The 23,519-nt window shown below is 34.1% G+C and overlaps 3 protein-coding genes across 3 annotated transcripts; 1 reads left to right on the top strand and 2 right to left on the bottom strand.

Moving 5' to 3' along the window:
• Positions 1-114: 114 nt before the first annotated feature.
• Positions 115-5,987, bottom strand: LOC125821586 (2-oxoglutarate and iron-dependent oxygenase domain-containing protein CP2-like). Its single transcript, XM_049501006.1, has 9 exons — positions 5,483-5,987; positions 3,345-3,392; positions 2,915-3,091; positions 2,671-2,821; positions 2,476-2,562; positions 2,241-2,365; positions 1,153-1,271; positions 503-614; positions 115-414 (listed from the first exon to the last, which is right to left on the bottom strand). Exons 1-9 carry the CDS (start codon positions 5,807-5,809, stop codon positions 382-384), a joined length of 1,179 nt encoding a protein of 392 aa, XP_049356963.1. The 5' UTR covers positions 5,810-5,987; the 3' UTR covers positions 115-381.
• Positions 5,988-7,380: 1,393 nt separating this feature from the next.
• On the top strand, positions 7,381-10,709 carry LOC125821585 (fructose-bisphosphate aldolase 3, chloroplastic). The gene is made up of 6 exons (XM_049501005.1): positions 7,381-7,638; positions 8,737-9,006; positions 9,148-9,257; positions 9,396-9,486; positions 9,704-9,973; positions 10,157-10,709. Exons 1-6 carry the CDS (start codon positions 7,471-7,473, stop codon positions 10,433-10,435), a joined length of 1,188 nt encoding a protein of 395 aa, XP_049356962.1. The 5' UTR covers positions 7,381-7,470; the 3' UTR covers positions 10,436-10,709.
• A 441-nt stretch (positions 10,710-11,150) lies between these two features.
• Positions 11,151-15,176, bottom strand: LOC125821532 (uncharacterized). The gene is made up of 2 exons (XM_049500949.1): positions 14,211-15,176; positions 11,151-11,410 (listed from the first exon to the last, which is right to left on the bottom strand). The coding sequence occupies exon 1, from the start codon at positions 15,123-15,125 to the stop codon at positions 14,226-14,228; it is 900 nt and encodes a 299-aa protein (XP_049356906.1). The 5' UTR covers positions 15,126-15,176; the 3' UTR covers positions 11,151-11,410; positions 14,211-14,225.
• Between the last annotated feature and the right edge of the window lie 8,343 nt (positions 15,177-23,519).

Below are 23,519 nucleotides of genomic sequence, written 5' to 3'. Positions count from 1 at the left end.
ATTGGTGTACCATAACCAGAACTTTCGATCTATTCAATTAGCCAACGAAGAAACTATCTACTCGATAAAGAAGAAGAGAGGAAATATTGGCAAACACAATTGTATAGTCTACCCTGAGAAAGAAATTGCCTCCATTAACAAACATGAGTGCAAAACAATGTTTACACGATCGCTCCTTTTGTACTGATACCATCTCAGTTACACAAATAGGAGGTACCTACTCGATTTACATGTATAGCTATTCCAGTAACACGAACAACACCCTTTAATATTATATCGAACAAGAAAGTGCATCTGCCTTGAATATGAGGGTTTCAGCTATATATTACATGGGGGCAAAGTCCAGAAGAGGATTATATAGAAGTAAAACAGGATGAATAGTTATATAGCAGTTGCTCCTCTTTTCAGCAGCTCCTGAAAAACATACAGGACAAAATAATTTAGATTTCAGCTTTTAATGTCGTATTGCATAAGTAGAGCTTGTCAACTGCTCGCTGCATACCAATTTAGTAGCTGCAATAGCCTGCCGTTGCCTTTCCTTCTTATTGCGCTGGCACTCTGCACACCAACTGGAGGTGTCCTTCTGGTGCTTCCTTATCTCTCTAAAGACAGAACTGGAAGGGAAAGATTGACAACCATTTAGGTATTCAAAAATTCTAGTAGATGAGAGTGAAAGTTTGTTATCTGCTATAATTGAGCTGCACCAGAAATGTGCTAAACAAATATCGACAAGTTTTATTGACAAGTGAAACAAATTTATTCAGTTGGAACATGAAAGAGGAATCAAAGTACAATGTATGCATGAACAGCCACTAGCAATGGCTGATAAAAAGTTCAGAGATTTAGATAATGGAAGCCTAATTTAACAATGTTTCTGTAAAAATGCTAAACCAAGCACTGATGCCAGAAAATAAATGGAAAACATCAGAATGTCTGCATCAAGGTGGGCTGTATAGATGAAAAGGAGGTCATAATTAAGCAACAATATTGCATATTTAAACAATCAAAAAGCACCATGTCGGCTTAACACTTCCAACAGAAGATAAATGCAGCAATAACAGGATATTCCAACAACAAGAATTTTTCCATGATCACATTTGGAACAGATCGTCAAGTGCATGACCAAAATTGGAAGGCAAAAGTATCTAATACCTTCTGCACCACAACAACAAGTTGATCCTCTGCCCTGATGTTGTTGCCCTAGCACCATGGCGATGGCGACCACGGTGCAGCACTGCACGCCCCATGGCATGGGCATAATCGAAGATTTCCTGTTATAATATTAAAGATAGATACGTGAATGTTCATACAGTTGACATGATTAAGCTGTATTCTGAATTTGATGATTGCTACTCTAACACACATCTAAGGTGGAGTTGGTAACTTTCTTCATTATTTACACCATAGTAGACAACAAGTATCAGCTGATACACTTGGTGAGCAAGCAAACACAGTGTGTATTCGTTATCCTTTGCTTTTAATGAAAAGATAAATACAAGGCAAATTTTCCCTTCAAAATAAGGTGTCAATAAAGGTCCCACAAATTGGATGCCAGTCCGAGGGAGTATAGGTAGTTGTCCCTCTTTTAGTTGGCTAATTGGAGGAATAGAAGAATGCTTGAAGGAGTTGAGGGTCCATTGTCAGAGAGTTAAAAGCTACAATCTGTGTCATTTGTATTTTTGGTGTAAAGTGTACATATCATATACTCGTTGGAAGGTCCCTTTTTTATCCTGAAGTATATCGTTACTGTATGTTGACACCAACTTGGTGGATATCAATGGAGTCATTTTGACTTGTAAAAGAAAGGATCCCGTTTCCATTCTGAACCATGAACAGATGGTCATAGATCCAACTTTGAGTTAGTTATCAAAAAAAGAAAGAAAAGGAAAGATCCAGTTTTGAGAATCATGACTTCATATAATCAAAATGAACAGTAAGCCTCTTTTTTGGTAAATACAATCAACAGTAAGCTTTTTTATCAGAAAAAAGTTGCTAAATGTTACTTACTTACGAAGTTGTTTCCAGTAACGCACTTTGATAAGCTACTAACTTTTTATTGTAATGGAGAATGACAGGCTACTACTTTCAACAACACAATAACCACCACGTGAAAGAAACGGAAGTATGAAAGAATGGAACTTCTTTTTATAAATAAAAAATAATAGAAACATGACGTCCTATCAGAGTATAGAGATTCCACATGCACAATTACTAAACTCATACAATGGACAAATAATTACCTCTGGTTGTGTTTCAACATTCACATGCTTCTCACACCGCACTCCACGGAAGAACAGCTCTCCACCCGAGAATTGCTTACCCAAGCACACATTTAAAGTCACTTCTGAATCATCGACATGGAAACCTGAAAAATAAGTTGTTTAGAAGCAAGGCAGTAACTCAAAGAACCAAATAAGGTTTGCAGCACCCAAGCAATAGTTTGCACCGTATAATTACTAAATAAAAGCAACTCACCCAAGTCAACGTCTCTATCCATTCCATACTCAACAACAAAGCCATGATGGGAATCAAGTGTGGATCCACCAACTTCAGTAAAGAAAACTGCACAAAAATTCAAAGTAGAAGATCAAAAGAGATCCAGGTAATCTTCTCAATAAGCTCCTCTTTGTTTTCTTTGCTGCATCCTAATAAAAATATACAAGTTCTTACCTCTTGAAATGGGACGAATGAAATCTTCCATCAACTTCTCCAGCATGGCGTCAAGGCCAAAGTCATCAAGAACGGCACCAAATCTGTTCATCGTATTGGGACGCATTATTCTGAATTTCGTCTCACGGACCCACCTCTCAAAATTTTCTACCTAATCAATCAGAGCCTGATAAGAAAACAGAAAAGCTAAACTACAAAGAAGAAGTAGATTGCCTGCAAATAGAAGCAGAGAGGCAGCTAATACCTCAGCCAACAACATCTCACAAAATCGTGGTTGAAGCATTTCGAACGTAAAAACTCCAGGAGAGGGTTCAGACATTATGTTCCTGAAACTTTCCTCTGAGTTCTCACTAATTGCCTTGAGAAATGATGGCACAAAGAAATTTTGAGCATGCATCGTATATAATTCCCTGTGTAGAGGCTGGAATAGAAGGCAAGCAAATTAGAAAAAGAAGGCAACCCTGATTCAACAAAGACCAATGGCTGTTATATTCCTATACTTCTAATTCGTCAAATGCAAAAGCATTTCTCTCTAGAGAAAATACAAGCAAAGTGATGTAAACTTTCATACTTCACTTCAATAGACTTGACATAAAAAAGCATAAAATTGATCTTTTTATTTACAATCATCATTAAAATATTAACCCCAAATCCCTTCAGCAAAATGTAAATACCTGATAGTTTGATATAATCTTCTGTCTGTATTCTCTATGCTTCTGGACCTGTTAAAGCAGAGGAGATGAAACAATATAATATTGATAGAGTTACAAAAGAGAGAGTGTGAATTTCACAAATAGCAGGGAATTTTTTTTGGAAACCAAGAACATGCAGAGAAGACTTTACCAGCAGACAGCATTCCAAATAATTCGCGTGTAAACAAGGCTTTCACTAGGAGACTCGAATGATTTGCTCAACTATTCCACCACATTATAACCAAATTAACCAGGTAGGTTTAACTTACGTTATCAGTTCTTTTAAACCAAAATTTTGATTGTTCATATATTCATCTATACTGGGGTCACATCTCCCCTGAATTATTTAAAAAAAAGAAAGTAAAATGCTATGTCCAACAAGAAAAAAGCTTAGTATGTAGAAAACGACAAAAGGGACACAACATTATAGTCATCATAAGATAGAAATCATATATCTAGTCACTGCATTTTTAATCAGGATCCAATCCATCTGAAATCTAAATAGCCTTCAAACCATTAGCAACTGGCTTATATATTTTTCAAAAATAATTTTCTACTCTCATTATATGCCCACAAAAAAAATAGAGAGCTTATTTTTATATTTTTTATGGTGTAATATTGGTCAGAGATAAGCGTGAATTGAAAGACATAGTAAGGATTCATATTGTCGACCCCAACTTCTTCTTGGGGTTGAAGATAGTAGTAGTTGTTGAAGTAAACAACTACTTAGTTTTGCAATAAAATTGTAACCCTTTCAAAATGTTCATTGTACTCAAATTCAAAGATCAGATTGGACCTTCAGCTTACTAATCTTTTTTCCCTTTGAAAAAGTAATAATTGCATTGAATTTGTGGAAAATATTTTTGTGATCCGTGTGTATTTAGAAAAAAGTAAAGAAACTACACCAAAGAAAGGTTCTCTACAAATAACACCAATCGTCTATGCTAACTATCACTGGTGAGTGCTTCAAAACTTCATGAGAAACAAACGACATCCCCTCATTTGTACAAAAGCATTTCCCATCCTTTTAAAAGATCTACTATTTTTTTTAATTCACTTCAGATAGTCTTTTAAATTTTTACTTCTCAAACTATACAAAAGATAAATAAAAATCCAAAAAATAGCATAAACAGTTCTGCAGAACACAAGATCAACTGATAGTTAAAGGCAGACACTACGTTTTCCAAGTTATTCACTACTAATCCTGAGTATCTAACAGCAACTTGCATAAGGCAGTTACAAGCAATACAACGCCTAAAATTTCAAGTAATAACCAACCAAAAATCCCAGAAATTTTTATCTTTTAACTTCTTTTAATTATTCTTAGCATAACAGCATTCTATCATATCTCAATTCACAACACTGCGTACCCACATAATTGAGCTCAAAAACCTCCCTTTGTCATTTTTCTAGCACTAACTAACAAAGGATTTTTCATGTACTCAAATTAGAAACAAGCACTAGAAAACCGGAATCCACATTGAAAATAACTGTACTTAGAGGGTAAAGGAAACTCACATAAAGGCAAAATACATGCAAAATCTTATAATGCAAAGCCCAAAATTTTTCCAGCTTCTCAACATTCTATCACAGGTCAATTCACAGCCTCACATTCTAACATAATCAAACAGTGCAGAAAAAAACGGAAGCCAAATACATACAAAATTTTGCAATACAAAGCCCAAGAAAGAATTCCATCTTCTAAATTATTTCCATTTTCAGCTTCAGTGTTCTATCACAGCTCAATAGCTCAATTCATATGATATGTACACTAATCAAACTGTGCAGAAAACCAAGGAAGCAAACTACCTGCAACATTTTGCAATACACCTCCCAAATGTTTTCCATTTTCAGCTTCTTATCATTCTATCTCAGCTCAATTCACACACATTCTAACATATCATATACACACTAATCAAAAGCACAGAAAAAACTAGGATGCTAAATACATTGCATACAAATCCCAATTTTTTTCCTTTCCAACTTCTAAGCCTTCTGTCACAGCTCAATTCACACACAAGCTTACATCATATATATACACACTAATCAAAATGCGCATAAAAACAAGGACTTGACACATGCAAAACTCAAAATGCAGAATTGAAAATCTGATAACTTACACGAGTGCGTTCGCCTTCAGGAAAGTAACGGAGGAGAATTTCACGCATATAATGAACCTTCTGGTCACGTGATGAGTTGAGAAGAGCAGGCGGAAGATAACGTTCAAGGGAACTAAACAACAACGGACTGAAATCCAATTGAAGGTCATCATAGTTATCTGGTTTGTGATCAACGCTAGGATTCAATCGCAGCCGGTGAGAAGCGTACGGTGGGTAAACAACGCCGTTTGATCCATTTCGAATACAATTCCCGATTCCGTTGCCGGTAGGGTTTGTTGATTGACCATCCTTCTTCCAATCCATGGCCGTTGCTCCATCTTGAGACATTGATTCAGTTCAAAAATTATGGAAATTTGGGATTTGCAGAAGGGAAGAATTGTGAATGTTATAGGATCATTATATCAGATGGAGATTAGGGTTTTTTTTCAGCTGGGATTTTGTTGAGGGAGATGAAGATCTTTTTTAGGGTTTAGATTTGTCAATTCTGAACATTTTTTATTTTGTTAATTTTTTTTTTCTGTCTTTTCTAATTTATTTTTTTTAAAAATATAGGTAGATAATTAGAATATGTGATTTAGGGCATTTCAAAACCGATAATTTGAATCGAAAAAAGGTTACATGTTTAGTGGTTTTGATAACGATCTTAACGATTTGAGATATTTTCTTAAAAAGTTAACCAATAACTCGATCGTAAATTAAAAAATATTATTATACTCCCTCTATTTTAAAAAGAATAACTCACTTTCCTTTTTAGTTTGTTTCAAAAATAACGACATCTTTCCTTTTTTGGTAACATTTTAATTTTAGTTTTTCACGTGACATGTTTAAGGCCACAAGATTAAAAGATAATTTTGTATATTTGACATGACTTCAATTTAGGATCACAAGATTCAAAAGTCTTTAATATATTCTTAAACTCCGTGTTAAGTCAAACTACACCACTCTTTTTGAAATGGAGGGAGTACTATTTTTCACACATAGAGTCTGGACTTAGAGTTTAGTTTCATACTCCCTCCATTCCATATTAATTGAATTTTTGAAGTGTTTCACACACTTTAAGAAAATTAGATTAAGACATAAATTGAACATAGTTTTCCATTTTTACCCTTACTAATTATTGTCAAATTTATTGAAGCCATCACATTGAAAATCCAAATGAAGGATAAAATTGGAAGAACACTCTAAAAGTAGTCTTGAAAACTGAACAATTAAATTAATTTGAAAAATGAAAAATGCCTAAAAAATTCAATTAATATGGAATGGAGAGACCGAGGGAGTACTTTATTTCGTTGTCTCAAACTCTTGATTATTTTATAATGTGATAATGTTTGCTTTTGAGCAAAGATGCAATGTATGATTCATTTGGTTTGTCACCTTGTTTCTAAGATTTAATATATTAAAAAAATGTCAAATCTTGGCGGTTAAACTGATAATGATCAATAACCGATAAATCAATAATCAATAAGTCAATATCTTAATAATTCTATAACAGTTTAACATGTTTACAAACCTACCAATAAATCAAATCGGTACTTTGAAATCAAACGATCAATATTCATCCATTCACAAAATATATTTAGGTTAAGTAACATTTTTCATCGACACCAAGAACTTCCAAATCATAGAAACATTCGAAATGGACTTCACATTCATTTTATTATGGAAAAAATTTGATCTGATTAATTTATTTTCAATTTAATTGAATTGTGAAAATATATATCACCTAATAGCTATTAGGCTCGAATTCAAAATCTCGAGTTTCCTTGTATTCATTTGGTATCTCCGTAGCTTGAATTGTCCATACTGTTTACTAGCGGACTCTTCGAGGACACCAATTATTAACAAAAAAAGCACACACTCTGTTAGCCGTCGCTACCAACCCACCAAACTTATTTTCTATATATTGTTTAACAGCGACGCTTTATACGCAAAAAAGCTATATTTCTTTTCGCGGAGAGAGAAGAAAGAGGCGATTTTCAGAAGAAAAAATGGCGAGTTCTAGTTTGGTGAAGCTCAACGCATCGTCATCTTCGTGGATCGGTCAACAATCGTTCAATCAACGGTCTGGATCTTCCTGCCGGTTGCCTGTTTCGAATCGCCGTGTTTCAGTCGTCCGTGCTACTGGATCTTACACCGATGAGCTCATCAAAACCGCTGTAACTCTCTCTATATATCTATATATGTTTGTGTTTCTCACTTTTATGTGTTTGCATGCTTTATGATCGGATCTAAAAGTTTTTTTTTTCCGGTGCAACTTGATTTGTTTTATATTTTTGGTTTAGATCATGTATTTTCTGTTGATTTTTTGTATTGAATTCCGTAGAATACTGAATTTTTGCAACTGTGCTGCCTTGGTTGGTTGGATTGGTTGAAATTGAAAAGGTTTAGTTTGGTCAACTTTTTGTTTATTTAAATTTGTATACTGATGTTGATATGTTTGGCTGTAGTATCAGTTGGATCTAGAAGCTTCTTTTTAGTTTAGATCATGCATTTTAAGTTGAATTTTATACTGAATTTTGAAAGTGTGCTGCTGTTTAGTTCAGTGAGTTAATGGAAGTTTAAGAGGTTTGGTTTTTGGTCAGAATTGTTGTGTTTGTATTGTTTATAGTGATGCTGATAAATTTGGTTGTAGTTATAAACAGCTAAAACAGCTACATGGTTCATTCTAATTTTACAACAACAACTACAACATGTCAACATACCAGTGTAGTCCCGCAAGTGGGGCATGGGGATGGTAGTGTGTACACAAACCTTACCCCTAATTTAAAAAGGACTTCAGAATCTTAATTTTAGGTTGATCATTTGAAAATTTGTTTTCCAGAGCTACATGAAAGTGCTATCTCTCCCAGGCACACACACTTCATTTGTTTGCATGTTTTCTGATCGGATTTAATAACTTGGATTCGGTGGATTGGGAAAAGGTTTAGTTGGTAAACTTTGTTTTTATATGTTGATGTTGATATGTTCAGCTGTATGCCTGTATCTATAAATTGGTTTTCTTGTACGAAGCAACAACTATATTGTTTATTGTTTTACATGTATGCACATAAAAAGTTTTTTTCTGCATATATAAACATGGTCTGAGCCGCAATCCGTGTGTTTGCTTCAACATGCTACGAAGTGCTAGATATATCCACCCGCTTATTAAAACTCACCTTTGCCTAACATTCTTGTAAACTTGGAGAATGCGGGGTAAAAGATGTTCTGCAAAATATAATAATGCTGAACCTTTGTCTGTTGCTTACTTGATGTAGAAAACTATTGCATCTCCTGGAAGGGGCATCCTCGCCATTGATGAATCGAATGCAACTGCCGGAAAGAGACTAGCGTCAATTGGTCTGGACAACACAGAAGCAAACAGACAAGCTTACCGTCAACTCTTGTTGACCACTCCTGGCCTAGGTGATTACATCTCTGGATCCATTCTATTCGAAGAGACACTTTTCCAGTCCACTACCGATGGGAAGAAGTTTGTTGACGTCTTGCGTGATCAGAATATTGTACCTGGGATCAAAGTTGACAAGGTGTCCTTTTTAACTTGTTTCTATGTTTTGTGTAACTTCTTCTGCGCTTTAGATTTTGCTGCTACCTTTCTTAAACTTTTGTTGCAAATATTTTTGTTGGTGAACTTCGTCCAATTTTAACCCTTGTTTTTTTACTTGCAGGGTTTGGTTCCCCTACCAGGATCCAACAATGAATCTTGGTGCCAAGGATTGGATGGATTGGCTTCTAGGTCTGCTGAATACTACAAGCAAGGGGCACGTTTTGCCAAGTGGTACGTTGTGGCCTTGCACTTTTCTACTGCTATTCCTCTCTCATGTTTTCTCTTATTCTTTCCTTGGAAGATCAAAGTGCATTAAACTTTTCTGAAGAATTATGGAACATAAATGATATGCGGCTTCGAAATTTTCAGGAGAACAGTTGTTAGCATTCCTTGCGGTCCTTCTGCTTTGGCTGTAAAAGAAGCAGCTTGGGGTCTTGCTCGATATGCTGCTATCTCTCAGGTAACTTTTAGGACTTCTTCTATCTTTCCAAAGTTGTACAAGAAAATGTGAGATAACTAAGTCAACAGGCCCACCTCCTTAGTTGGTTGCATTTGTTTTTGGATATCCTCTGATCTTCAGAATTGGAGGATAATCTTTAGGAATCTGCATGATCTGGGGAACGATAAGTTTGTCTTTCTATTTATGGATTGTTAAAGATCATTTGTTTTCCCTACAGGACAATGGTTTAGTGCCAATAGTAGAACCTGAGATTCTTTTGGATGGAGACCACCCAATAGAACGAACCCTCGAAGTTGCCGAACGTGTTTGGGCAGAAGTCTTCTACTACCTAGCAGAAAACAATGTTGTTTTCGAAGGTATTTTGCTCAAACCTAGCATGGTTACTCCTGGTGCTGAACACAAAGAAAAGGCTACCCCAGATACCATTGCTAAATACACACTTACCATGTTGAAGAGAAGAGTTCCTCCCGCGGTTCCCGGAATCATGGTAGGACTTACTTTTCTTCGATTCGCTCATTTGTTTCTTATTTAATCAAAATTAACCATAGAAAGATTAGAGAAACTACACGCTTGGACTCTACTTTCTTTGAAAAACTTTTGTTAAGTTGCTACTTATTGCTCTATTTCTTGTTCAACTGTGCTAAAAATCGTATGTTTTTCTACTTGTCAGTTTCTGTCCGGAGGACAATCTGAAGTGGAAGCGACACTCAACCTCCACGCAATGAACCAGAGCCCCAACCCATGGCATGTATCTTTCTCGTATGCAAGAGCACTCCAGAACACAGTGCTCAAGACATGGCAAGGACGTCCTGAGAATGTGGATGCTGCACAGAGGGCACTCTTGATTCGTGCAAAAGCAAACTCCTTGGCTCAGCTCGGAAAATACTCCGCAGAAGGTGAAAGTGAGGAAGCTAAGAAGGGAATGTTTGTCAAGGGCTACACCTACTAAGCACACTTTGCTTTGATGCAACTTCTTTTTTGTGTATTTTTCAGTTTTTGTTGTTTGCTAGATTCGAATGCTGAAGAGAAAGCTAACTGCTCTTCTTCTTTTTTGAGCTTAAATTAGTACTGTACTTGATTAATAAGCTACTACAAGGGGTGATTCGTCGAAACACAATCCCAGAAACTGCTCGGTTGTTTAGAAACCCTGTATAATTATATTGAGAACTGCTTAAAACGGGTAATATTTTCAATTTGTTTCCATTTGCTCTTCCACTTGATAAAATTCCTCTTTGTTGTTAGCCTGATTAGTTGTTGCTTTCTCGTCTTAGTTCTGAGGGGACGACTTGTGAAAGCATGGTTTTAGTATGAATTTGAGGGTTTATCCATTCATAGGGTTTTTTAACCAGAAAATTCTTATCAATAATAAAAACAACAAATAAGTTGAAAAAACAAATGAGAATTCACGAATCACCGGAAGTATCAAAAATAAAATAAACACCACCGCACGCCAATTTAATGTATTGGTATTATCGCCATAAAGAAGAGCTTATAGTTTTTCCAGAGAAGATGGGAATCCTTCATTTGGTACCAACTACCAAGCAACCATGGCTAAACTTTAAATTACAAATATCTAAACGATATTTTAGTTGACCAGTGTGTATTGCGTATATAAGATTAAAAAGGCAGGAACCAAAACTTCCTCCTCCTGAATTATACTGCCTTTTGACATTTCATACAACATTTTGTCCAAATAAAATACAGTCTAATGTAAAGTATTGGGTCCATACAAAAGAAACTGCTTCTACTCCATCAACAAGATTGAACTCTGCAAAAACAAAACCGAACTTCGCTATATATATCTGCTTTGGGAAACCTTCTTGGCGGGCTTAGCTCGTTTTTAGATTGTTGTTGTTCTTGATTGAGATATGACAGCTGAGAATGATGGACTAATCTGATTGGAATGCCGCCTCCCTCCTATAACCTGATCAACAAAGATAGAAGATTAGAAATAAAGCAAATACTTAAAGTCAATAAATTTAGCAATACAGAGAAAAAACTTTTGCAATATTGTAGGAATTGAGATCACAAGGGACTCAAGTTTCTGATGATAAGAACTGAGAATACTTTCTCAATAACCACTTCTTGTGAGGCTAAAAGGATGCTGCCATGTAGAAGCTATAGTCAATGTTGCTCGGACTCTCCAAAATGTTGCCGTGTTAGATCTTCCAAAAATGCAGTACTTTTGGAGGATCCAACACACACTCTGGCATTGTTGAAGAGTGTGAGCATATAGGCTGTAGTAGTTTCCTGGCTTCAATCACATTCTTGACCATCATCTCTTGAAAGGCTTCTTAACTATTACCTACTGTTAAAAACTGCGAATCGCTGGAACAGAAGAACTACATTCCATGCTTCCAAGTTCTTGATGGAAGAATAGAAACAGTAATTGAGTAATGAGTAAGGACCATGGTCTATACACTGCTTAAGAGAAGAGGCTTTAGAATACTAAATAGGATAACTCCAAAGAATAGGTGGAAAGAAGGTGAATCTAAGTGAAGGCAAATTCAAGAAAAGATTGTGTACAGTTTCTATCTCATATTCCTAGAAAAGGCACTCCTTATTCCTTAAGCCAAGGTCTCGTGGAAACAACTCTCTACCTCCACAAGGTAGGGGTAAGTCTGCGTACACTCAATCCTCCCATACCCCACCTGTGGGATTACACTGAGAATTTCAGTTTTCAGCACAAACAATTTCTACTCTAATGAGTTATATATATGATGCATGGGCCATGAGCCATCAGCCCACAAGAAATTAATAGAAGTTCTCTTACCTAACCCAGCTTTAGTAGGAAGTCTGTTGAAAAATTTCCAAGTGAAACAAAAGCTTAAGAGAAGCAAAGGAATTTTCTAAGCAACACTCTAAACTTTAAATCTAACAGCTGAGGGAGGAGTGTAGATATTGGAGTAGATATCTTTAAACTCTTGTTGGAAAGAATGGAATCAGTTAGACTCACAAAATCCAAATAACAAGCACAATTATATGATAATCCATAGCAAAATGGCAAAGTGGGAATGGTTAGGATCTCAGGAGCAATGTTTCAAAGGAAAATAAAGGAAATGGATCATTTCAGTTGTTAATGGGATAGATTACCCAAAACCTTAATTGTTTTCACATGACCCATTTTCCATTTAAGACACTTATGGAAAACCTTCTCTACCAACTAAGATGCAATTTCCAGGTCTCAAGACTTGTACTATTTGCAGAGAGACTAAGAAAGGACTTAGTTTTATGATATGTTCCGTTTACTGCTAGAAAGAAGAGAGCCATCCTAGACCAGATACTCAACTTAATTTTTTAAAGATGAGTAATGTTAAAGAGACCTATTCTTTGTTTATCCCCTCCCCGGGCGAGTTGGTTTACAGGTCAAGAAAAAGAATAATCTTCATATCAGCTTTGTGGGGAATGTAGCTCAGAAGAATATGAACCAAGATGGTAAACGAGAGTGGGAAGTAAAATAGACTCAATGAAAGCAAGTTTATATTCTTCGGATACTTCAACCAAGATAAGGTCCCTCTTATACATACTTTATATAGTACTTAAATATGGACCCTAGAAACTAGAAAGGGCATCTCAACAAAGAATGAACAAGCATGGGATAGAGGATCCCTTTTCAAAGACCACAGTAAGTATAAATGAGTTCAACAGGTGAATCATTTAAAAGAATAGATGGAGATGAAGTTATGATACATGATAAGCCAGAATGGTACAGGAGAGGAGCCTGTATAGAGAAGGACGCTATAAGAAGTCCTAGTTAATTCTATCAGAGGGCTTGCCGCTCTGCAAGTATCAATTCCGAAAGAAACAACGGATAAATAAGAATAATCACTAGTGGCTCCAATGCTTTTAATAATTCCTGAGTAAGAATGACACCGTCTTGGATAATCCAGGTCAGACCAAGGCGTTTTCAAAGCAGAAACAATGGTCAAAATCACGGACTTCAGGCTTAAGCAAATTAGTTAATGCTATCCAATTTTTTTATAAATCACATAAAAAACAATCATAGGTCTATTTCAGCCTGGGTCCTGGGAGCACAATAGTAGCAAATGAGAACCAAGTATGTGACGTCATGACGGTAGAGCTTATTATACAAATCTAGGAAGCTCTCTAGCCTAGGGGATTTGATAATGCACTTACTCAGAGAATGAACAGTAACAAACACTCGCACAACAAAATATGAGGAAGCGAACTTCTACAGAGACTTCCTTTCCTCCTTATTGATCTCTGCTATTGGTTTTGAGTATGCCTTGGTTATTATTGGGGCACAATACTATCACCTCCAGTTCTGGAGGTGATTTAGGTACTATATTCTAAAGCACAAACCAACTAATGTTAACACCCACCCAGCTTCTTTTGATATTTTTGATTAGACAGGTGATTGTTTTCTTTCATTTCTCGTTATATTATTAGTATGTTGTGTCATCACATCGAGCAATGTGCTTAATTCCTTTGCTCTTAGACTCATTTTCTGCCAAGTGCAAGAGCTTCTGTCCGCACTGATAACACAGAGATTAATAATGCATGTACCAAGTGAATGAACAGTAACAATACTTGCACAACAATCTCAGAGGACAAAACAGAAAGTAGACAATTAATTTGGTCGATATATTGCGTTTACAAGACATTATATACTAAGAATGCATCTCTTTACATTTCACCATTTCAATTCTTCTGCTTAAGAGCTTGACATGTCCTTCATTGAGTAGTTAAGGGGAGAATGATACCTAATGCAACGATAATCAAGCTTGAGTTCCCGTCATAGCCTTCATTTGTATATGACTCGAGTCAGCGTTGGGCAGAGCCTCATAAGAACCAAATCTCCTGATACCAATAGTTTTAGCAACGGCAGCATAGGTGACTGTAACAATGAGCAAGACAAACATCACGTGAACGACAAAAGCCAAATCAAGTATAGCAATAGCCCTGAGCTTAGAGTCCTCCAAATCGCATTTGGTTGAACCTTCTACCCCAGTAACAACATCCAACAACTTATGACAACCCTCAGGTATGAACGCATCAACGTAAAGCGAAAGTCCCGTCTGTAGAACCCATAGTCCCTGGAGACAGATAGAAGCAGCTAAAGCAACATCAGCTAGGAAAAGCTTAGGTTGAACAGCAATCACGAGACAAAGTAACGCGGAGAGCGCAGAAATGCGAGCTGAAACGGAATCACATTTAGCCTGGAGATCGGAGGTTTGAACGGAAGCAGAAGAATCGGATACCGAATACTGTAGGTAGAAAAGTGCAGCAGCTAAAGCGAAGAACAGATCGGGAGGAAGAGGGAGAAGAGAAGTTGACTCGGAGATAAGGAGAAAAACAACGAGTATTAGAAACGAGAAAACAACGGCGGCGGCTTGAAGTGAGGTGAAACGGTGCACCGGAGTATGACCTTTGAGGAGAGGATCGGCATCTAAAGAGACGAGCGATTGATGGATCAGAGAAATGAGGAGGCAGAGAAGGAGGAGATAAAGAGGTAGACGGCGGAGATGCGGCTGAGATATGAAGGAGAGAGGGTGGTAGGGTTTGGCGACGTAGTCTCCGGCGGATTTGAGGCGGTTCCGGGTGGTGCAGATGAGGTGGTAGAATCCCAGAGATAACAGTGAAGACGATGACAACATGTGATACATTAGGGTCGCCATTGCAAATTAAATTTTTAGAGGGAGAGGCAACGTATAAAGACTAATTCCTTCTTTTTTTCCCTTTGGTATAGTATGAATCACGGTTCGAAACGTGAAAGCAATCAATAAAATTTTTTAAAGTGTAATGATTTGATACGTGAAAGTAAACAATAAATTTGAGTCTTTATTAGAAATCATGTCATAGGTGTTTTTCGAGAGTGCTGGCATGCTTATTCTTATGTTGTGATCATGTCTTACCTAGTGGTGATCGTACGTAGTTATTTGTGATCTTTGGTAGCTTGTAATTGGCCTTAGCCTAGGTTTAGGCCAGTGATTGTCATAGACTCGTGTTTTGGAGACGACATGCCTTAGAATTGTTCTGACGTGTTGCTTCGGACGACATAGACATTAAAATCGCAACAATTGGAGACAAATCCACAATTTTGTTTTTAACTCAGTTTTGGGTTTGTCTCCAATTGTTGCGGTTGGAATAAATCGTGATATGTGAAAGCAATCAATAAATTTGAATCCGAATAAACCCTCTATGTTGTCCTTCCTCAAATTTTGCGTAAATACAAGATATTTTGTGCACTGAGTTATTCTTTTAAGTCCTTTTCTAAACGAACATTTTAAACTTAATTAGTATGAACCTTCTTCGTAAATTGTCACTATTTTGAAAGTTTAGATTTAAACTTTGTGTATGTTATTCTTGAATTTTAAATTTTGAAGGTTAGAAATGCTCAAAGGGCTTATGCTCAATGCGTCTTGTGACACTACATGTAACAATAATTATATTTTTAGTCAAGTTAAAAAAACTCTATTGGAATTAATACAAAATAGTGATAATTTTAGGATTTTTTATGTATTAACTTACTTAAATGACGCGTTTTATGTTATTTTATAAATCTTTTAAGTATTTTTAGAATAGTGGAATACAAACACCAATGCATTGGAGAGATTTTAACGCTTGAAGTTGTAGTTCAAGAGGATAAAAAACATAGGATATGATTGAAGTACAAAGACTCATAAAATGTGATATATAGTTTAGGCTAAACTCTAAAGCAATGTTTTTAGCCATCAACTCAACACACTTTATCTACTCCCTTCTTTAAGCTTGTTTTATTACTATTAATAAATAAAAATAAAGTTTCATCTACATGTCAATGTGGTATAATAATAACGTACGCTAATAATATATACAATGTAGTTTCGGAAAGTAGGGTTTGAAGTAAGTATACATAGATTTTATCTTTATTTTGTAATTAGAGAGTATTTTCGATAAACCCTCGATTCAAATAATATCAGTCTCGTATTTTAAAATCTATATTCAAGCTATCTAATGGTTTCAATTACAATTCCTTTGTCTTACCATATGAGCCTGCATGCATTCCTCTCAGCCCAAATTTGAATGACAACAGTTGTAAATAAGAAGCCCAAGATGCTACTTTGAGGCCCATTGCACTTCATCATATATATACACTCTAATTTGTAATATTTAGGAGTTAATTATTTAGATACACTCTAATTTGTAATATTATGAATTTTATCAGATTTTGATGCGTCCAAATACATGTATCTCGGGACACATGGGATCAAAATTAAGTGTAATTTGTTCTAGATACATTGTATCCATGTGGATTCACATGTATCTGGGATACGTAATAAATCACGTTCGCCTCCCTCCCTATCTCTCTCACCTCTCTCCCATCTCGTTCTCCACTCTCCTATGTATCTTGTATCTCATATACATATGAATCACATCAAATACATACAAATACATGTGTCCAGTGTCATTTCCATGTATCTGGTAGCAAAAATTCATGTATCTAAGTGTATCTTCCTCCATATATGATAGAAAATTCTTAATTAGTGATAAGATACGTAATATTTTGAAAGTATAGATAATAATAGTATATATATCTGATCATGTAGTTTTTCCTATATTAACCAGCTAATGTTCCTTCTTTCACATATCCGGGTTAATAAAGACCCTCACAAGCTACGTTGAATTTATGAGTAGTACTCATAGTATTATTTTCAAAGAGTCAGATACACATCTATTGATATTTTTCGAATAGTCCAAACAACATAGCGCAACCCACCATAAGAATTGATGTCTAGGCACTATGTCTTTCATAAATACTAAGCTTTTCCAGGACACTATTGGAAGGGGAGCAAATTAAAGAGGAAACATATTACTAATAGAATTTCGTAGGATCGCAGCTAGCTTTGACAAAGGGGGTTCAATTAAATCCTTTTCATCGAAAAATGTCATTGTACATGTAGTATTTTCATAATAGAATTCCGTTGATATAGGTTAATATATAAGTGTGATATTTTCATATTTCTTTGAAGATCCTTACTGAAATTTCTAGCACCATGAGAACCTTAAAAGTTGAATCCATTCTTAAAGTACTAATGATTTTTTTTGGAAGTCAAAAAACTCTGAAAAGTTGTTTTCATAATTTTCATTTTAAATCATTCACAAAATTTTAAAAACAACTTCAATTTGTATTCATGTCCAAACACTAAGTTCTGAATGTCATTTTCAATATTTTTCCAAATACTACTTTTTCTTTTTTTTCCTTCAAATTTCACAATAAGTATGTCTAAATGCACACCTAATAACCATCTTGATTTGGAATCTTTGTATTGTGCTTCAGCATCTTTTAGGATCAGTTTTTTTTTTAATAAAAAGACAAAACATAGTTCTTTTTAGATTTTCCTTCAGTAAGTTGATCTTATACATTTATATGTATATATATAGTGAAGTTAAATTGATCCCTTTTTCTTTAATACTATTTTAAAAAAAATGAAAATAGAGTCAACTACAATGTAAAAAACAGGAAATGTAAATACCTAATTGAAAAAAAAAACAAGATATAAGAAAAGAGGGACCAATAATTTTTAGATTTTCTCCTATTTCTAGTCTTTGTGGTCCAAAAATAACTTTTTGTCCAAAGCAAGTCCCCTTTATATATCAACACTAACTAAACACACTTTTATTATAGGACATTGATAGGATACAAGTAGGGCACCAATACCAATCTTAATGTTTATATGGTGTCTATTAACACAACATAGGATGTTAACACTCACATAAAGTTGTAGACTAGACAATTAGCTTGTTAGGTAGGAGAGGGCATTCAATTTATAAATCTGTTACCAACTCTTTGTAAAATTCATGTGAGACTCTGTTAGTTCAGTGCGATTTTTGTACTTGGGGCGAACAAATTCGTTATTATTCATATTTGAATTTATGTTAGATCGTCTAAGGTATTTTTGTTTACACTATTCGCTTGAGATAGTCCACAACTTCAAGTCGTGAGTGATCAACAAATCAAAAAAACTGAACACACGAGCCAATAAAAACACTAGCTTATTAAGTAGGAGAACTCGCTCAATCTCTAAACCTCTTATCAACTCCTTGTGAGACTCTGTTGGTTCAGTGCAAATCTGTTGCTTGGGATGAACAACCTCATTATTATTCACAATTGACTTTCTCTTAAATCGTCTAGGATATTTTTCTTTTCATTCTGGCATCAAGAATAGTCTACAACTTCAAGTCGTGACTGATCAACAAACATTAAAAGCTGAACACAAGAGACAATTAAAAAACTAGATTACTAAGTAAGAGAGTTCATTCAATCTATAAACCTCTTACCAACTCTTTGTGAAATTCATGTGAGACTATGTTGGTTTAGTGCAATTCTCCTATTGGAGGGCGAAAGAACCTTGCTATTATTCATGATTGACCTTTCTTAGATCATCTAGGAAATTTTTCTTTACACCCTGCACTCGAGATAGCCCACAATTTCAAATTGCAACTGATCAACAAATCAAAAAAACTGAACATGAGCCAATCAACTAGCTTATTAAGTAGGAGAGCTTTCAATCTATAAACCTCTCACCATAAATTTTGGATAGATACATGTAGACTCAGTTGATTCATTATAGTTAACTTTTTCCAGAATCAATGACCTTGTAATTCACGATTGACTTACCTTTTGATTCTAAGTTACCACTCTTGACACTCTAGCTCAAATGGGCCATAACTCAAGTCTTTAAGTCACATTGGATAAATAGGTCGAATAGGAGAGTCTAACTTAAAAGACTAAATCAAAGTGTCACAATCCAAAAACTAACTTATTAAGTAGGATCAGAACCCGTTCAATCTATAAACCTCCAACCAATTAACGATAAAATCCATGCAAGACTCAATTGGCCTATTCTACTTGTCTTGCTTCATAGTCAACTTCATTGTTCACGACTCACTTTCCTCTTGAATATAATCCACAACTTTAGGTCGCGGTGGACCAACCTATGTTACTATATTTGTTATAGGTTGAATAAGAGAGCCCAACCTAAAAGACTAACTTATTAGGTCGGATTTTGATAGTTGAGAGTGGTCCATTTATTCTACAAATCATATTATACCTTTTTTTTTCTAGAAAAATTCATGTGTGACTCAATTGGTTTATTATTATTACAAAAAGTTATGAATTTTGGACCACTTTTTATTTTATTTTATAATTTTCAATAATATTTTTTTAATAAGAAAAAAAATAATAGTACCTCGAAATGCGACATTGATCTGGCTGTCGGAATCATGCAATTAAATTAGGTGAATAATGTTGAGAGAAATGGAATCTTAGACCATATAAATTTGAGACAACAAGTGAAGTCTCTGCTCTTTCTTGTCTTCTATATTTTTAAAATTTTAATGAAATCTTGTTTTTGTCTATTAGATCATAGCTTTTGTCATTGTTGTTGTTGGGGTATTTGAAAACAACCCCCTTTCCCCCTCTTAGTTTAGCCTTTTAATACAAATGTGTTGTTGTTCGGAATAAAGGTGAATTCATGATTTTATGATCAATAAGTTCACAATGCATAAATAGTTAAAATTTCCTTGTGTTATTTGAAATTGAGCAACTTTGCCTTCCATTGAACTTTACTCTGGTTGTTATGAAGTAATCTAGTTTTTGTTGTCAACCCTTGACGCAAATCCAATCTAAGGGTAAAATTTAAACCAGAGTGAGAAATAGAGGGATAAAATTTAACCTTTTTTTTTCTTCAAGAATTTGGATACGTGGGGTTCATTTATTTCACGCTTGAGCTCTCTTAGTGACATATAAGGTGCGATTTGCGAATGTCAAAAAGGTATGAATAAACCCAAAGTGTATGAAGATCAAAATTGAGCAATTTCGACTCCTCTCTTTATTGTAAGCATATATTTAATTTAGATATTTTATTTGCATATCTACAAAAACATAGGCGAGGTGAAAATTTATATCTTATAAGTTCTAGATTCTAGAACACGAACTCAAGTACTAACAACCTGTTTTGAACTCCTTTTATATATACATGTTAAGTGATTTTTGTAACACGATATAAGTTGTATCTGCCGAATTCACATGTTATATACTACCTTAGTCCCAATAAGACAATTAGAATAAAAAAATAATGTGTTCAGTTGAATCAACGAAACTAGTCCTAAATCCACCTCTGGTCACCTGCAATTCTCACATCAAAATCAAGTGTAAAACACATGTAGGTATGTTTTGCCTTATGACCTAAAGGACCAACAACATATTGTCTGAGAAGACACCATTATCTTAGCTTTGTCAAATTGGCTGTAATGTTTTACTTCTTGTCTCTGTATGTGTGTCTTTGTGGGGGGGGGGGGGGAGGCATAGGGGGGCTGTGGAATATTGTGGTCACAAAAGAATAGTGTCACATTCATATATATTCACAAATCACAAGTTCCAAAATGACCTCTAAAAGTTAGTGTCACATTTTCATTTGAGTTTGACACTTGAAAAGTTGAGCCAAAGAAGAACCTTGATACTCTATGGGTTGATCCATGCATCAGTTACGAATTTGTCCGAACTCAATAGTTTTATTTCAAAGTATCTGAAATAAATCTAAAATCGTATAAGTCAAATAGTTTATAATGAAATTTCTGATTCAAATTCATACAACTCAAATTTTAAATTTAATTTTTCTTGCTTAAATTGACACTTCTTCTTTTTTCCTCTTATTAAAACTATAATTTGTGGATCATTTCTAATAGATCTTGTCTCTCTTTTTACATCAGTTGAGGTAATAGACTCACTCAATAAGAAAGTTTTGTATTTTACAATAATTAGTACCTTGATTCGTTTCGAAATATTAATTATGAAAAACACTATATCTAGAGTTTTGATATCATTCTTATTAATTTCAGGATAATTCGCTCTTTTCATCTCACTTAGAGACAGATTCTTGAAACTTCGATATTTTTCTATCCTATCTACCAAAAACAAAATATTTTAAAATACTTGAATGGTTCAAATTGTCAATTGGAGAGGATATTATTGTGTGTGTGTGTGGGGGGGGGGGGGGGGGGTTGATTCAATCTTTTTTTTTAGTTGTTCTAAATCTGATCCATATTAAATTTGGATCTCAAATTTGAGATTCCCTTTAAAATAAAATTTTTTTGAAAAAAATAAAATAAGTGGACAAGATATTTTGGTCAAAATCTTAAAACAACATATGGTGATGGAGGAGTTGTCAGTCTGAAAAAAAAATATTGATTATTTTATTTGGTAGATCCAACAAACAAATGAATATTAATAGGATTATTAATACTATTGACAACCTGTTTATTTTTGGCCAATCATTTGTAATCAGTAGATTAATAAATTAAAAGTCCATATTCTTAATGGATTAGTTATTAAAGCTAACAACTTTTCATTGTCTTGGTGATTAATCCAACAATTATTGTCTAATTTACTTATATTACAATAATATTTCATCTTACTTTGTATATTCTTTATTGTTTTGTTTTCAAAAGTGTGCAAAATTAGAAGGAAAAAAGGTATCAGTATAAGGAATATTCAGTTTAATTTAACTATTCAGTTTAATTTAACTAATATACCTTTTATTTATCTTTTTTCTTTTGTCTGGTTCTACTTAGGTTTGTTTTGCCAAAGATTTTAATTTCTAAACAATATTAATTATAGTATTATCGTAGTTTCTTGTCATTCGATTTCTATTACTATATATTTGTCGTTTGTTTTGATTATCATATTATTTTTAAAATTTTTGACATAGATAATCATTCAAAATAAAGGAATTACAACAATCAGATAACTTATTACAACAAATTAAAATATATTTATTATAATGTGTTTATTCCAGCATCTATTTGTTAAATAAAATATACAAGGAGATAAAATTAAGCTAGAAGATAGAGCTATATCATGAAGCAACTTGCAAATGAAACACATATAAAAAAAGCATTTTATTTTAATCGAAGATATATCGTAAGTAATTTTTTAATTTCAAAAAGATAAATTAGATAATGCCCTATTTCAACGGAAAGCCTTCTCTTTCACTATTAACCATTTTGATTGCGATCGAATAATAACTTCAGTAAAAAAAAAGGAAAAGACCTTTACTTTGTTGACTATGAAAAAAATAGAAATAATATTTACATACATTCTATTTTTTTTCTAAATTCCCCTCAAAAATACATTAGGTATATTATTGCATGAATTTGTTTTGATAAAAAGAAACAACAATTAAATCTTGTTGTTTTAATTTAATGTATTCCCCATTTCATCAAATATATATTGAAAACCATTCCACCATATGGATACTGTTCCCTAGGAATTTATCCCATTAATTTTTACAACTTTGGAAAATTTTAAATAATTATTATTTTGTCCTCACTTCTACCCCTTCCCAAGAGAAACCAGGATGGGGTGGGGTGGGGGTGGGGTTGTACCCATGTTATGTAAAATTCAAGAATATGGGACATTTGATACACATTCAATAAAATACTATATTCCTTTTAGTTTAAACTATGTAATTGTTTTGAAAATAAATTTATTTCAAATATTGGATATTTCATGAATGCAAGAATATATACTTGTTTTTTGTCTTCAAAATTTCTTTAATGTTTCAATAAATTGTGTGTTAATTTAGAAAGACACCAAGTAGAAAATATAAATGAGATTGTGTAGTGAATGCTCTTACCATTAAAGTTGTTCGAATGTTTTCTTTAGGGATGTTTAAAAGCCTTACGCAAATAATACGAATCGAATATAACACTACAAAAAAATTAGATTTTGAGGCGGACAAATTTTATAGCTGAACAGTAAAATCCGTCGCTATACAACAAAATAGTAACGGATTAGCTACGAAGTTCGTAGCTAAATGGAGTATTTTGTTGATATTTTAATATATTTGTACTTTCGCTATTTGAAAAGTCAATTTTTTTCTTAGGTTGCTACGTTATCATCATCATCATCAATAAATAATATAATTTTAAAAAATGTAATATATACTTGTTTTTATTAGTTTTAATAATTTGTATATATGTTATTTAAAACAAAAATAGTAACACCTTGATTAATGTTTTAAACCTAA

Source organism: Solanum verrucosum, unplaced genomic scaffold, assembly GCF_900185275.1.
Source record: "Solanum verrucosum unplaced genomic scaffold, falcon-dt-bn FXZP01000217.1, whole genome shotgun sequence".
Classification (NCBI taxonomy): Eukaryota; Viridiplantae; Streptophyta; class Magnoliopsida; order Solanales; family Solanaceae; genus Solanum; species Solanum verrucosum.
The sequence above is the reverse complement of the archived record's forward strand: the minus strand, read 5'-3'. Positions and strand labels throughout refer to the sequence as shown.